Source organism: Clupea harengus, chromosome 8 (genome assembly GCF_900700415.2).
Source record: "Clupea harengus chromosome 8, Ch_v2.0.2, whole genome shotgun sequence".
Taxonomy (NCBI): Eukaryota; Metazoa; Chordata; class Actinopteri; order Clupeiformes; family Clupeidae; genus Clupea; species Clupea harengus.
In genome coordinates this window covers 2,506,755-2,522,669 of record NC_045159.1, presented here as the reverse complement: position 1 = coordinate 2,522,669, position 15,915 = coordinate 2,506,755, and the positions used below count along the sequence as shown (strand labels likewise).

General features: G+C 41.9%; 3 protein-coding genes across 5 annotated transcripts; 1 reads left to right on the top strand and 2 right to left on the bottom strand.

Annotated features, from left to right (window-relative positions):
* The first annotated feature begins 573 nt into the window (after positions 1-573).
* Positions 574-6,088, top strand: bud13 (BUD13 homolog). Its single transcript, XM_012821951.3, has 11 exons — positions 574-1,772; positions 1,996-2,086; positions 2,310-2,418; positions 2,530-2,572; positions 2,667-2,995; positions 3,461-3,705; positions 3,840-3,948; positions 4,038-4,176; positions 4,511-4,701; positions 5,284-5,365; positions 5,468-6,088. Exons 1-11 carry the CDS (start codon positions 1,531-1,533, stop codon positions 5,559-5,561), a joined length of 1,674 nt encoding a protein of 557 aa, XP_012677405.2. The 5' UTR covers positions 574-1,530; the 3' UTR covers positions 5,562-6,088.
* A 651-nt stretch (positions 6,089-6,739) lies between these two features.
* On the bottom strand, positions 6,740-9,777 carry si:dkeyp-69c1.9. Of its 3 annotated transcripts, XM_031571499.2 has the most exons (6): positions 8,862-9,777; positions 8,469-8,523; positions 7,862-7,996; positions 7,480-7,708; positions 7,037-7,154; positions 6,740-6,852 (listed from the first exon to the last, which is right to left on the bottom strand). In XM_031571499.2, exons 1-6 carry the CDS (start codon positions 8,868-8,870, stop codon positions 6,754-6,756), a joined length of 645 nt encoding a protein of 214 aa, XP_031427359.1. In that variant the 5' UTR covers positions 8,871-9,777; the 3' UTR covers positions 6,740-6,753. The 3 variants fall into 3 exon arrangements, with proteins under 3 accessions (XP_031427359.1, XP_042564349.1, XP_042564350.1); XM_042708415.1 differs by having other exon boundaries at positions 7,480-7,996; XM_042708416.1 differs by lacking the exons at positions 8,469-8,523; positions 8,862-9,777 and having other exon boundaries at positions 7,480-8,202.
* Positions 9,778-9,888: 111 nt separating this feature from the next.
* Positions 9,889-14,689, bottom strand: LOC105895347 (collagen alpha-1(XVII) chain-like). The gene is made up of 5 exons (XM_042708381.1): positions 14,542-14,689; positions 13,119-13,290; positions 12,301-12,881; positions 10,973-11,165; positions 9,889-10,684 (listed from the first exon to the last, which is right to left on the bottom strand). The coding sequence occupies exons 2-5, from the start codon at positions 13,279-13,281 to the stop codon at positions 10,128-10,130; spliced, it is 1,494 nt and encodes a 497-aa protein (XP_042564315.1). The 5' UTR covers positions 13,282-13,290; positions 14,542-14,689; the 3' UTR covers positions 9,889-10,127.
* Positions 14,690-15,915: the final 1,226 nt, after the last annotated feature.

Genomic DNA, 15,915 nt, shown 5'->3' with positions numbered 1-15,915 from the left:
TTCCAGATCGCCTTGAGTGCTTTGCGGTCTGTAATGAGAGTGAAAGAGTTGCCGTAGAGGCGGAAGTGGAAGTGTTCACAACTACACACAATGACCAGTGCTTATTGTTCGGTTTGTGAGTAACTTCTTTCTACATCACTAAGTGCACGATTGGTGTATGCTATGGTGCACATCTCCCCTTCTTTGTTCTTTTGGTAGAGAATGGCAAACTGGGCTGGCACCCATCACAAGGTCTGTCTCTTTTTACCTGGGTCGAAGTATCACATGACTGTGTTGCTGGTCAGGTTATCTTTAAGTGCCTGTAGCGCATTGGCTTGTTCTGGCCCCCAGTGCCATACTGTGTTCTTCCTGGTTAGCTCTTTCATAAAGTGGGCGCAGTAATTGGCCATCCCAAGCAAGCTCCGGAAGCCTCTGGAACACTTACGCTGCAGAGGATATCCCAAAGTTTAAACACTTGTAAAGCCTCAAACCCAAGTACAAGGTGAAAGATGTACCTGCTTTCAGGCTGTAGCTCCAGCTGGTGATATCCAAACGTCAGGTTGAGTTTGGAGAATACTGTGGTTAGTTCATGTATGACATCATCCATAGTGTGGGTGATGTGGCATTCCCATTGGATGGCGGTGTTAGATTGTTGCATGTCAACGCAAATCCTGACCTTATCTGGATATTTTGGCTTTGGAGGGGTCACGATGGGGGAGACCTATGGCGTGGGGCCTGTCGCCATCTCAATTATGTCATCGCCCTCTAGCCTCTTCAGCGACTTTTTGTCGGATGTGAAATGGAACTCGCCTGTGAGGCAAACAGATGGGGTGGATGTCTGTGTTAATGTGAAGTTTGACTTGAACGTTTTTTTTTCTTGCCCATGCCGTGGAACAGGTCTGGGTGACTGTCTACTAACTCATCCGCTGACATTTGTTTACTTGAAGAGGACACACAGTTGATCATGTGACCCAGCTCCTTAGCGGTCTTGTAGCCTAGCAGAGAGCAGCCATCACCCTTCATCACATAGAAGTTGCTTGTAGTCATCTCCTTTTTCATCTCTGTGTTGCATGTGAATGCTCCTGCTATTGGTAAGGGGTTGGCGAAGCCATACGGTCACATTTTCATGTTGGCTGGAATGAGCTGATGGCTTGGTCTTAGTGTACTGAGGACAGGTAATAATGAACACAGCCCCAGAATCGATCACAGCTGATATCTTGACACCACTACTCTAATTCATACCTGTGGCTGTATAGCATTGTTGTTGCTACTGGAGCCTTGTGTGTTGTCTTTACCTGTCGTGCTGGTGATGTTGTACACTTTCTTGTGAGCTTTGCGTTGTTTACCAGTGTCTCTAGATTTTAGTTCATCGTCCTTTCCAGGCTACTTTTGGCTTCTGCACTGCCTCGTTTCACCTGGCTGTTGCACTGCTTTTTTAAATATGTATACTAGGTACTCAACGGTCTTTTTAGGTTAAAAGTATGTTCGTAACTTCTGCTTATGTGCTTAACGTCCGCATGTGTGTCTGCCTCTGCTGCTAGCGTGTCATAAATGTCATGCACGAGCTCCCCTGCTGTGCGCCTGCGTTGTTCCTGTTTGTCCCACAAGGCTTTCCGTACAGTGACGTATTTTGATTATGCTTTAGGGAAAATGGCCACCGCCACAGGCAATAGTAAAGGCAACGCTCTATCAAAAGCGGACTATCTGAAACGTTATTTGTCAGGAAATGGAGATTCCAAGAAATCTAAAGAAAAGAGGATCAAAAAGAAAAGAACTCAACAGCTTGGAACAGGGTGCGGAAAAGACAAACACATTCAGTTGGCGTTGCTTGTTTCACTAGCAACTGTTATCGAAAGCATTAGCATTCATGCTATTCTTTTAGTTAGCTGCGTTTGCAGTCTCGCTGAGTTATCGTTCTTACTTACTGATTGTTATTCTACAGCAAGTCTTAAGTTATTATATTTTAGTTGTTGTATAGCAGCAGCAAAATGTACTGATTACCTGGCATGTCTGTAGGATGAAAATTGTGGATGACGATGTAGACTGGAGGCAGTTGGTTGACGACAATGAGGAAAAGGAGAACGATGAAGAAGACGAAGCCCCTGTGGTAATTATATCGTAGTTGATTACACCTCCACTTTACTTTCTGTAAAGTTGTGTTCCGTTCGTGGGTGGAAAGGGTTATGTTCACTGAGTAGCGGCATAGTTTGCTAGTATAACATTGATTCACTTGTAGCTACGCGTCAGTAGGTCGATATTGGAAATATCTTGCATTTTGTTTTTGTTAGTTTTTTGTTGTCCCCCACAAATTGCTGAAACATTTCTCTTAGGTTGCTGAATTCATAGATGAGCGTCCAGAAGAAGTTAAGCAACTAGAATGTTTCAGGGCGAGCAGCAAATGGAGAGTGATGGGAGATGATTCGGGTGAGACAGATGCAGGTGAGACAGATGCAGGCTGTGCCCTACTGTAAAGTAATACTGATGAATGTCAAGCAGTTTCTACTATTTGCACAACTGTGAAGCTATCTTTATATATCTCACATCTTTTAGCTCCGTTTGACCAGTCTCAGGAAAGTCAAGACTCAGTAACCAGGTACTTTGAATTTAACAAAATTCCTGAACTTGTTAGTTATGTTTTCGTTGTTGGCGGGAGTTGCTTACTTGATTGTCACTGACATTTTTCACAGTTTCGAAACAGCCAAAAAGCAAGCAGGCTCAGGGAATCGTCCACTACGACATGATTCTCCTGAAGACTCCATACTGAGAAGAGAACGTCATGACTCTCCAGAACTCTCACCACGTAGACAGGCACGCAATGATTCCCCAGACCTGTCGCCACAGAGAAAAAGTCGCCATGACTCCCCAGATCTTTTACCACAGCGAAGAGCACGCCATGATTCACCAGACGTTTCACCACCAAGATCAAATGTCAGACGGCATGACTCTTCCTCACCTTCACCTTCAAGGAAGAGTTCAAAGAATCCCTCCTCTAGGAGTACTAACAGAAACAGCAAAGGTGCATATGTTTGTTCAAATATATTTTATTGCTTTTGCATTGCACAAAGTTAAAATATGTCAAATTGAAATAGTTTTGTGAATTGTCCCAGATGGCAAGCATATATTGGTCCACCGGTGGATTTTTGATTAGAAGTATAAAGTATAAAAAAAAATTAAAAGCACGTGTCCAAAGGGTGGCCCATTTGTCTGTAACTCACCAGTGGACCTCCTGAAAACCGATGAGCAAAGGCTCAAAAGCAAAAGGCCAGCAGACCGCCCACTCTGCCCTCAGTGGGGTGACTGTGATCCACTGACCTTTCGCTCTCTGCCTTGTGGATAGCTGTAGGGCCTTTAGCCACTTGATGGTTATGGAATATCCACCTATGCAGAAATTACTTTGCTTTGAATCACACTGGTGGCTTTCACTGACATGCGTGACTATTTTAGGCTAATTTAGTTTCAAACCTGTTTTGCTTGTTGACAGACTCAAAGACATCCAAAGGCACCACTAGAGATCAGCAGAAGGGACATCCCTCAGACCCTGATCTATCACCCCCCCGCAGAAAGGGACCGAAAGGCAGGGGCTCAGACTCTGATCTTTCACCTCCGCGAAAGAAGAGGCAAGGTGGCAGGGGATCCGACTCTGACCTGTCCCCTCCGAGGAGACGGGCCCGTGGTGGAGGAGGTTCTGACCCGGACCTCTCCCCTCCTCGCCGCCCCGGCTCACAGGTACGGTCCAATCATAGGCCAGCTCTTCACAAAAAATGACCAGTATTGTGAACAAAGTGTAATAAGTTGAATAAGATTGCAGAAGATTTTGAATAGTGTGGATGTCGTTTAATTTACCTGTTTATGGCATGTAGGCTCCACGGATGCTGTCTGGGGGAGCTGCAGGTCTTGTGTCCGTGGACATTCTTAGGAAGGAGCAGGAAGAGAATCGACGGAAGGAAAAGCACAACAAACCTCTTGAAGGTCCCAGTTTTTAACATTTGCCTTCATGTCATCGGTCACGTCTGTATTTTTGGGAGTCACATATGTATTCTTCATTGTTCCTTATTCAGAGGAGTCCCGTAATGCGCAGACTGTGTTCCGAGACAAGACGGGGAGAAAGCGTGACCTCGATGCTGAGCGGCAGGAGAAGAGCAGGCAGGATGGCGAGAAGGCGGAGAAAGATGAGAAATATGCTCAGTGGGGAAGAGGGTGAGTCTGCATTCTAGTCTCTCGGATAGGATTATTGTGTTGGCTTGTGTTGGCTTAAGTGGCCATTCATAAAGAACCTATGCAACTGACATTTCCTCACACCAGAGAGTTCCTCAATGTTTTTTTAAGAACAATGTAGTGCATTATTATGTTGCTGTAGTTTAAGCCAATACTGGAAGTCACTCTGTCATCATGGCATGTTGTCACTGGGGTATGAAGGGGAAGGCTTCAAAAGGAGGCCGTGGCAGAATTCTGAGGGCCTTATAAGAAAAGAACAAATGTACAAATGTGAGCTTCAGTGATGTTTCATGGTCCACACTAATCTATTTCATAGGTTGGCTCAAGGCCAGATGCAGCAGCAGAATACGGAGGATGCCTTCACGGAGTCCCAGAAGCCCCTGGCCCGTCACATTGATGATAAGGATCTGGACCAAATGCTGAGGGAGAAGGAGAGAGATGGGGACCCCATGGCTGCCCTAATGCGCAAGAAAAAAGCCAAGGACTCCAGACTGAAAGGCATTAAAGGTCTGTTACACTTAGTCTCACTTGGCTTATTTCACAAGTGATGTGGCCTAATCTGAAGGGCTTCACTTGTTGTACTTCATAGGGCTGCAGTGGGATAGGAATTTCTTTACTGCGGTATTCGAAGAACGTCTGCCTAAACATTTTCACTGTGGTAGAAATATCAATTGGGCAGTTCACCATTTACTGTCGTTGCCATAGGTACTATACAGACTTCAGACTACTGAGTACTATTCAGACTATTATTCAGACTTCAGACACACTATGGTAAGCGCAGAGTAATGACTGAGCCAAACACAAACATCAACATCACTTGGTGCGTTTGGAGGCGGACCCGGCATGTTTGGCCGGAAATGGAAATGCAAATTGGCTCGGTATACAAAACTGCTACTTATAGTTCCATGTGACTTATTGCATTTATTTGAATGCGATATTTACATATTTTGTATTTTCAAAGCGATTAATGGTCAGTCGACCGAAAGGTTACACAAATACTCTCAACATGTGATGTATGCTATTTGTATATTTGTGAAACTGGGGGCCACCAACACCTACAACACTTTGCCTGTACCTTGTGTTTTTCAGAGAAACCACGCTACAGAGGACCACCCCCGCCTCCAAACCGGTTTAACCTTATACCCGGCTACCGCTGGGATGGGGTCGACAGGTATAGGCAGTGCCTTTGCAAACGTGTATATTTGCACACTAAAACTATATACAGACTATGTGAAGTACTGTGTGTGGAGCTAATTGTTATTCTCCCTTGAAGGTCCAACGGTTTTGAGCAGAAGCGCTACACCAGAATTTCTGATAAAAAAGCAGTGCAAGACATGGCTTACAAATGGAGTGTGGAGGACATGTAGACGTCTGCCAAGGACCACGGTGGCCCCTCGCCACCACCTTAATGCTAAACTGAACATCATGCTGCTGGATTGTGTCAATCAGTCCTCCAGCCTTTGCACTGATCTTTGGCTGTTTTGTTTTTTGCTTTTTGCCAGAGTGAACTCTCAGATGGTCTCATAGATGACAGCAGTGATGCTGTTATAATCCCATATGTCAACTTTATTTCCTTTTCACAGTAATTAAATGTTGTACATTTTATAAATCTGGCTTTAGATGTCATCATTTTGCGGTTAGCCATTATTTGCCAGGAACAAGAAGAGAAGGGAAAATTTTTGGGCAAGTCTTAATCATGTGAATTGACTTGATTGTGAAAATATGTTATAGTATACAGAGAGAGGGCCCAAATATAATTGACAGCAACGAGCAAAGTCCAATGCTCATGAACTAATGGTATCATGGGGTGTGTGGAAGCATTGTGCCGACCCACCCATGTTTGCGTTTAGGGGTTTTGCCTGTGGTATTAAATGAACAAAATTATTGACAATTATTTATTTATTTTTTACCCCAGAGTGTTTATTGCTGTTATTAGTGATGATTTATCATGTTAATTCTAGCCAACTTAAGTATCCCTAACAATAGCTTTAAAACTCAGCACACACTTAACTGAACACACTTAATCTATGCAGATAGTGTGTGTGTGCTGTTAGATAACCACACTTGTTTTACCTGTCCAAACATTCCTTCTTGTCCTGTTGAGACTTCAGATGTGAGAAGAAGCGAGAATGGCGCAAGCTTACAATTTACTTACAGTTAAACTGTCAGCATGACTGTGAACATTTCAAAATGACATGAACTAACTAGCGCATTTAGCAAAGCCCTGTCTTATTTCCACAGGTTTCGTAAGGTTTATCTAAATAAGACTAACTAGCCGGTTCAACGTCCGTTTGAAATGGCAATTTTGTATGAAGATGGAATCCTCTCTGCTACCTCAAATACAGTGACATGGATTTAGATTCATAATTCTTTTGATATCCAGAGAAATTAAGACGTTTTCTTGTAATTTAATGTAAAGTATTGTCACATGCTGCAGGAGCGTGAATTCATGTTTTTGTACATATCAGTCATCATTCAATTCTTATAGGATCATAATATTAAACTACAATATGACATCTTTATTACACTCATTTCAGCTCAGCTCATTCTTGTAATAATTCACAAATGGTCCTTTTTCTTAATCTTCATATCCATATATGTTGTAACTGAGCCTGTTTGTGGAATATTCTCTGTTGTCTTGGGCATGGGACTCAAGACCTGGGAAAAAAACTAAAATCAAGCACACAGGATGACCACCAAAATGTTCACAATAAAAGAGAGACAATGTTGTACAACATGGTAACTTGAGAGATACAAAGTTATTCAACGAATACACAGAAAAAGAACACAGAACACAGAAAATGTTGGTGTTCTAACCCCCAACAGTGTTGTTCAGCAGTACCTTGTTTCCACCAGAGGATGGCGTGTCACGTCTCCGTGTGTACTCCTGCTGTGGTCTGGTGTCCCCAGTGATGGCCCAACAAGGGTACGTTTCCTTTTGGACTGTTAGGAACTCACACCTTAGGAATTCAAAAACAAAGTCAGACCAGACAAAATGCATGTGCAAAATGGTTTGTAACTCCTGTGTTATTTTTTTTCTTTTCCATTTCACCTTATCAAATCTGCTGCATTTTGGTTTTGTACATTTCTGAACATCAATATTTATGGTTGTATTTAATCAACAAATATGAACTGGAAAGATCACTGCTATCCCAAGCTGACGGTAACAAATTGTTTGAATCTGCAATAAATCCATTGTGTCAGAATGCTCCTTGACTAAGTAGTTTAATTCTAAAGGCCTGTCAGTCTTGAGTTGTGTTTCTTCAGACATATGGTGGTTCTTGCCTGAGAGAGGGGTTAAAGCCAAGGTTATCAGGTAGTGGGACAGCTGGGGTTGACTTTCGATGGGTGCGCAGGGGTGGTGGAAAGTTCCGTTGATAAAGGGTAACAAGTGCTCTCTCGTTTGTCATGTTTCTCTTCTCCCATGTTGGTGTTTTCTGCCTTAGAGGTGAATATGGCTGGAAGTCTTCAACACGGAAGTCCTCGCGGTGAGTTGTCATGAAGCTATGCTCACCTGCAAGTACAGGTTTTGTTGAGGCCCTGTTGAACATCATCAAACAGAACGATGATTTGTTCCGTTTTTGTTTTGTTTTTTTGTTTGTCTGTTGGTAGATAAATGATGATTTGTTCCGTTTTTTATTTTGTTTTTTGTTGGTAGATAAATTACCTTCAAGCTGTATGCTGGACGGAAGCATGGTCTTTTTCTCTGTCCTTTGCTGCCTCTCTGCTTCAGGTCTCGGACGGAAAGCTCTCTCATTGGTCGTCTCCATCTTCTCCTTCTTGCCAGGATAGAGCAGCAGACCTTAACAAAGATGGTATGGAGACAGCCATGCATAGCTTCACGGGTTGTAGAAGGGAATCAGGTCACGATAATAACCTGTTGCCTTTAATTACTTTCATGCTTATTTTACACTATATTTACAAGTTATTTGTCCTGATTTGAGACTCCCTTGGAGCTAACACTTCGAGCTCACATTCATTGAGTCCCCATCATAGTTATTGTTTATATGAATAAGTAAGCTGTGAACTAATGCTTTTTTCCCCTTTGATAACCGCAGATTTACCAGTAGACCTACATTTTTCACAGGACACATTTAATTAGTTAATTTTGGGGCTGGACCCGTCCCTGTGTGAACTGATTATGCATCAAAGTATGACATATCTTCAATAACCATTTTAGTAGCAAATAACAATGTGTTGGACATTATGAGTGCATTGAGGATTATAGTATTTGCCTTGACAACTAGAGTGTGGTTTTACTTTTAGGATCTTACCAGCCACAGCAGGACGTTCTCCATAGCAAATTGTTGAGTCCTGGGCATTTTGATACTGAAAACAGTTGATACATGTCAGCAATTTGTTGCTGATGAAATAAAAATAGGACTACTGGTAGACTTTGTCTTGTTACAAAATGTCTTATGGTTAAGACAACAGACATTTATAACATAGTTCATAATATTCATAATATACAAACAATGCCAAACAATTTATTCTCTTAAAATAATTCAAGGTAGTTTATTTCTGGTGCCCAATTATTTTCATGCGACGTTCCAGAATGACCAAGTTGTCATGAGTTTTATGTTGATTATAGTAAATGTATGCTATTTTACACAATGGTATTTGACTATAGAAAACTCTGTGGTTACATCAAATGTACAGATACTCACCCAAGTCATTGACACCAGAAGCAGACAGACAGTTCACCTCAGATTTGCCTATTAAACAGTCTGAATGGACATAGCTGCCTTGTTTTACTTCAGTAGTCTAACTTTATCCATGGCGAAATTTAGTTGTGTCAGTTGCCATAGTCTCCCGCCCTCCCGGAGGGTTGCTAAGTAAAGTGGCAGAACAATGGGTTTTGTTGTGATTTACCTCCTTGTATGAAATGCGCCGTACAAATAAAGTTTGATTTGATTTGATTTGATTACACAAATGCAATGCTTAAGGTACAGTGTGTTGGATTTAAGGGGATCTGTTAGCAGACGTTTTATATAGTATTCATAATGCTTTCATTAGTGTATAATCAATCACCTGTTATAATGAATCAATGTGTTTTCGTCAGTTTAAAATGATCCCTTCATATCTACATAGAGAGCAGCTCCGTTTCCACGGAGTCCACCATGTTGCACCGCCATGTTTTTACTGTAGCCCAGCTATAGTGACGGACAAACCATGAATTCGGCTCTAAAGAGGGACTTTTTTTTTTTTTATGGCAACTGATGGCCTCCGTAGGTTATCTTAAACACATGGAAAGAGAAGGGTGACGGAGGGGTATTCAGTTGGTTGCATTCTGCATCCTTGCCACTAGATGGCACTTAATCTTACACAATGCACCATTAAACCATGTATGAGCTTGTGTGGGGCATTCTCACACATAAATGAACATTTGTTGTGGAAAAAGGGTGTAAGCCATTTTTGGTATACACACATACTATAGCATCACATCTGAAATACTTCTAGAAAGGTTTGCCCAGGACAAACATATAGCTAAACAATAATAATAAGTCCTAGTTTCATATGTACCTAGTTCTGTAACTGTGGACAAACACTGTGGGTTAATCGAGAGCAGGTGAAGATTTTATTGGAGCTGTCAATTTTGACCATTTGAGAATTATTCATACCTGTTTGAAGTAAATGTGTTCAGGGAGGTCAAATCCAAAATATTTTTTGTTCATACAAATAGAGATTTATAAGTGCTTCTGAATGATTTATTGCAAGAAGTTTAGATACAGCAAGATCTTTGTAGACATGATTAGAACAGCAGAGAGAATAGTAGTCCCATTAACATCACATCATGATTTTAAATCAAATATCCATCCCATGTGCAATGTTTTACACAGTTGTACAATCATTTTCCAACTATTTGTAAATAATCCTCAAACCTTTCACCTCATTCTACAATTCATTTTCAGGTTTGTTTCAAAGTAGCAAGTTTAGAAAATCCGAAATCCTGAAAAAGTGCTCTCAGCAGAATCCCTTCCTTCTATTTTGTAATTATCAGTGGGTTGTAAAGAGACCTCGTCACCTTCATTCAGTTCCAGAACTACAGACCCTGAGGTTACCAAAAAAGCTGTCGAGCTATCACACAAGTTCAACACAGTCTCTGCCTCCTCCGCGTCCTTCCCCTTCTCCATCTTTACAATATTCAGACAGATGTACTGAGAAGAAGTCACATGATAGGTGAAGTAGTAGACTCCTTTCATGCTGCATCTAAACACACCTTCCTCTAGTGCCAATCCAGTCTGCTGTGGGGTAAGAGGAATGTAGGTAGCCTCAAAGCGAACGGGTAGGTTACCCGGAGTTCTCCCTGGCGATTTCTTGCGTGAGAAGAAGGTCACAGTGCTACTTGTAGGACTCCCCTTCTCCCCTTTTCTCCCGTTTGGGCCATCCGGGCCTGGAACCCCTGGATCCCCCGACGTGCCTGGTCTGCCCGGGGGTCCCAGAGGACCCATATCACCCTTCTGGCCTTTCAACCAGGGGTCAATCTCCCCTGAGGTAAAACAGTTGAACAGAGGCTACCAAACTGACTTCACATGCATCTGACAAAGCAATGTTCATCACAGTCATCAGTAACTACTCGCGTGAAATAGATTGGCAATTTCATCACAGATTTCATCACCCTTTTTTGCGTTGCAAAACATTATATAAGATTAAACTCACAAAAGGGATTTTTGTTAACTTATATTATTAAATAATTATATAATTCAATTATTGTAGTCATAGTTGATAGTAATAATAATACCATGCCACAGTCTTGTTAGTGTATAGTGCTACGTACCGGGATCACCCTTCTCTCCCCTCGGTCCAGAGTTTCCAGGACTCCCGTGAGTCCCGGGGGTGCCAGGCACACCTGGATACCCCCTGTAACTACTGCATGTGTCTGCCACAGACGGAGCCACAAAATATAACAGGATGCTTGCAGTCACTGCTGCAGTCACACACAGCCTGAATGGGCAAACCTGAAAATGAGACTAAAATAAAAGTAAACACGAGTACTGTAAGAGTATAGGTGACCGATGAATTATAAGAAGCTGTCTGATGTGCTCAGAATGATTTTGCAATTTGTAATTCAATTAATTCCATAATCTGGGTGGAACAATTAATCATGTATAATTTTGACATATTGCACTCTCTGAAGAAAGGAAAATAAAGGCATTAAATAACCAGAGAAGCATATGCAGTAAGCTTGTCATCCTCTCACCATGTCTGGTCCTTCGTGGGCGGCTTTTGTTAGTGGAGATGGTCTGTTGAGAATGAAAAGCTGCAGTAGTCTTTGTTCCTCTCAAACCCAAAACCGTTACTGTGGGTTACATTTGCTTTACCAGAAGAACATGTTGCACAATTTGGGAAACGAAAAATATCTGTGTTCATCATTTCTATTTTTGAAAACGAATGGGTTGATCAAGCGATTTCCCAATGTCCTAAGTTATAAGATATTTTTCCTGGTATCTGCTATTTTCACATCCATCTTCAAGAACAGCACACATCCTGTTTCTGGTACACTGTGGGTTTTCTTCAGAGATACCATTTTTACTCTGTGTACAATTATGTTATTCTCAGTCTGCATGCACTTAAAATGCATTTTAGAAACATCACTTTATTTCCAATACTGCTGGTTTTATGACAAATGATGACATCACATCAACTTTCTCATACAATGCATGTATTCATTTGGTTTGTCAGCATATATTTGATATGTTTTACATGTTAAAACCCTTATTTGACTCTTGGCTCACTTTATTCACTTGTACGTGAGAAGAGTACAACTAGAATATGGTACATTAGTTGAAGTCTAATGATTAAGACTTATCTGCTCATTTCATAATCAAATGGGTAATTAATGCCCAAACTGAAACTGGAATATAAACAACTAATAATTTAAATATTAGTGACAACAGTTGACAAGTTGCAGTACAGTGAATATATTTTCACGTGCAAGAAAATAATCAAATAACAAATTAAATACAACAGCTCTTTTTTTTATTTAGTTTTTGCAGTCATGCAGTAACGTGTACAGACAAGCTTCTCCCCATGAGGATTTCACTTCCATGCAAATACTAAAAGATGTTTTCACATCACATGTTATAGTTGAGTCCAACTAACTCAGTGTGCGTAGACCAAGAAGCCTGAAAACACACTGTCTCCCTTCCCCCTTCTTCCCCCACTTTGCCCCGATGCATACATGCCATTGTTCACATCAGTTTCCAGCCATACCTGCTGCCCTTTCTTGACATACACAGCCAGTCCACCTGAACTGACCTGCTGGTTGTTACCGCTTACCATATGATCACAAAAGGCTGCCAAGCTTTGCCCATCAAGCCTAATGCTGGCACAAAGATTCTTACCAGATGACGATGCGTGATACACGAAATAGTAAGTGCCTGGAATGTGACAAACAAATTTGCCTGAGGCAGTGTCGTAGTGTTCGTTGATGTTGGTGATAGTCGTGATGAAGCGCACTGGAGTGCCTCTGTCAGGCGTGATATGACTGGCACGCCGCATACTGAAGGCAGACACAACATTTGCATTTTCGGACTCTCCTGGGTCCCCCGGCTGTCCAGCTGGACCGTTTCCTCCAGGGGGGCCCGGTACTCCGCTCCTACCGATCTTTCCGGGTTTCCCTTTAACGCCATCCTCGCCTTTCTGCCCCTTGCCTCCCACTTCACGCCCTGGTGCCGTCAACATTCCTGCCAAGAATGATTGCTTTATTATATGTCCCTATTGTACAGTGCAGAAGGCAAAAAGTAGAAGTAGTGCAAAGTCAGGCAAAAGGTGACTAACTACATTCATGTCAGTAATATCACCTACTTAATGTTATGTGTTTCCTCTTTTCTACAAATGCAATGCATGGACAGTCTTTGATGCTTAATGCACTACAGTATTTGCTAGTTATTCCGTGTGCTTGCCAATATGCTCTGGCTTACCTGGGTTCCCCTTCTCCCCCTTCTGCCCATCCCTGCCATCATGCCCAGGAAGCCCAGGGATGCCCGGCATACCAGGTATTCCTCCAGAGGCGCAGGGCTCCAGAGCCACCATGGGAGAGAGAAACAGCACCAGAGATACTCCAAGGAAACTACAGCCAAGCATGGTCACTATCTTAAAGAACAAAATATAACCACGATTTCACCAAAAGAATTACCAGGAATTCTTAAAGCACCCGTGGTCACATGAATTACAGTTTGAGACGCAAGCAAAGACCTAACAAAAGCAGCACACCAAGGAACTCTTCAGATTCCGTCATTTGCACGAACACACACCCGTGTGTCATATAGTCAGGGTTGGGAGGGTTACTTTAAAAATGTATTCCGATACAATTACTGATTACCTGTCAAAAATTGTATTCAGTAACCTAATCCAAGTATCACAATATTAAAGTAATGTAACTTGATTACTTTCCGTTACTTTTGGGTTACCTCAATGCCAAATGTGCAAATGAAGACAACAGAAAAGAGACATCAGTAAGATGGCTTTGACTTAAGAGTATTCTGTAAGTCAACAGCACATTGTAACTTTAGAAAAGACAATTAGGAAACCAAGTTTTAAGAATTAAACCTGCCCTCTGCTCAGTGTTTTTTAAAGACAAATCTGCTTGTCATTATGCAAATTCAGCCTACAGTGTTGGTCTTAACTGTAAATGCTTCATGAAATTTGATGTGGTCCTTGGATAACGACAGTATTTTCACCGCGGGGAGCCATAAGGTGCACTGCACTGTTATGTTCTTCCCACTTTCAGCTTTGAGGACAAAATAGTGTCGATATTTCCAGCCAGGGAAAGCATTTTTTGAACTCGAGGTCATCATATGGACTTGTAGTTTTCTCTGTTGTCTTCTTGTGACGCGTCGTAAAGTGTGCATGTGGATGATAGTATAATGTTATGCATTTTAAAATCTATATATAATCCTGTTAATAATTCCAATTTTTGCTAAAAGTATATGTAATCTAATTACGTCGGAATACAGTTACCTTTTTTCTGTATCCTAATTACGTAACGCCATTCCATGTATTCCGTTACTCCCCAGGCCTGCATGTACTGTATAACTGTTATACTCAGTTACACTCTAATCAATGCCACCTTGCCATTACACTGGACTAAACATTCAAGATAACATAATTGTGTTACCACATGGAAAAAAAGAGAAGGACAAGAAGACAAGAACTCTTCATTGGTCCACTAAACACAAATATTGAGAATGCTGTAGAAGCAGTTTAAATTGAATGTCACTGTAGAAGACACAAACATACATATGAACAACTAAACTCAGAAAATAATGCAACATGACACAGATTTGTATGACTACTAAGTATGACAAATCTTAATAAAGGACAATAAAGAACTTTAACACTTACTTTATGGCTGTGGCGATTTCCAAATGCTAACAGATGTATCAACAAGCTGATGACTATCCTCAGAAGAACTTGCTTAATAGTGAAACCACAATTTGCTGCTGTTGCAGGTTTCACTACTTCCTCAACTTCCCCGTGTTTATTATGTTGTAGCCTTGGCCAGCCTCTCACCAGACTACGCCACCCCTTGAGCTATAATAGAAGAGCAAGGGGAACTCCGTCCCAATAATGGTCCAACACAGGTTCTTTGGAAAGATATAAAAGATTAGGTTTATTATTGTTTCTCGTTAAAACAAGGTGTCACTTTGGTTGTCAAAAAATAAATACATAAATACATTAAATGGACTTCAGGGGAATGCCCCAGCCGTTGGGTAAGAATCCGGAGCCACTGACACACAGACTAACAGGGGCCTGCCTCCAATACCACACGTGAAGGAGAGCACACACTACTAGCTCATTGGCCACACCACCGCAAGCGCACCACTTGGGCACATTAAGAAAAAGGGGTTCACACTTCACTGAATTACACTGCACATCTTATCAAAGGTGAGAAACTATCTTAGAGGAAAAACTGGCCAACCTGTAATCTAGGCTAGGGCCCCAAACGATACCCAGGCTATTGCGGCAGGGGAGATGACACAGGGGAAACAGATAACAAATTAATGAAACAAACAAACAAAAATAAACCCTCTAACCTGTGGCTCACAATATCCTCTTAACCACATATACACACCTAGGCCCCCAGGCTAGAGGGGAAAACAAAGATACATATATTCTAAAAGCAGCACCCGCACCTATAACTAACTGTAAGAGAACAGCAGCTAACAATGCTGTATAGCTGTGTGCTTCAATAGCTTCTTCGCTGTCTAAACAGCTGCACCCGAGAACGTCATGCACCTGGTATCTATACGCTGCCAGCAACCACAATAACCACCGCACTGATACACTGACTGCTACTTAACACGTTGCGATGCATGTAAACGGGATATGGAGTGCAGTTGGTAGGGAAGACGCTCAACTCGTTCCTGTTGGCATCCGCTCTATAACACGCTACCGTGTCGCTGAAGACAACGCTCCAGAACGCGGCTTCACTCCACAATCAGCAATGGACGGCTACCGGCATAAGGACCCAAGGTGTATATATCTGTGCCTGTTTGCACTAAACTAATTGGAACCCAGCCCAAGCCCCTACTAGTGACGTACACACAGGAGAAAGGTGACAGAGGTGAATCGAAATATAAGTTCGCTACACCCATTGGTCCCACCGGCTACAATGTCAACAGCATCCTTTCTCTTATTTGAAGCTATGGAGTCTCATTCATGTTGGCATGCTTACTTACTGTATGTAATGTAATGATAGACATGACACGATTGTGT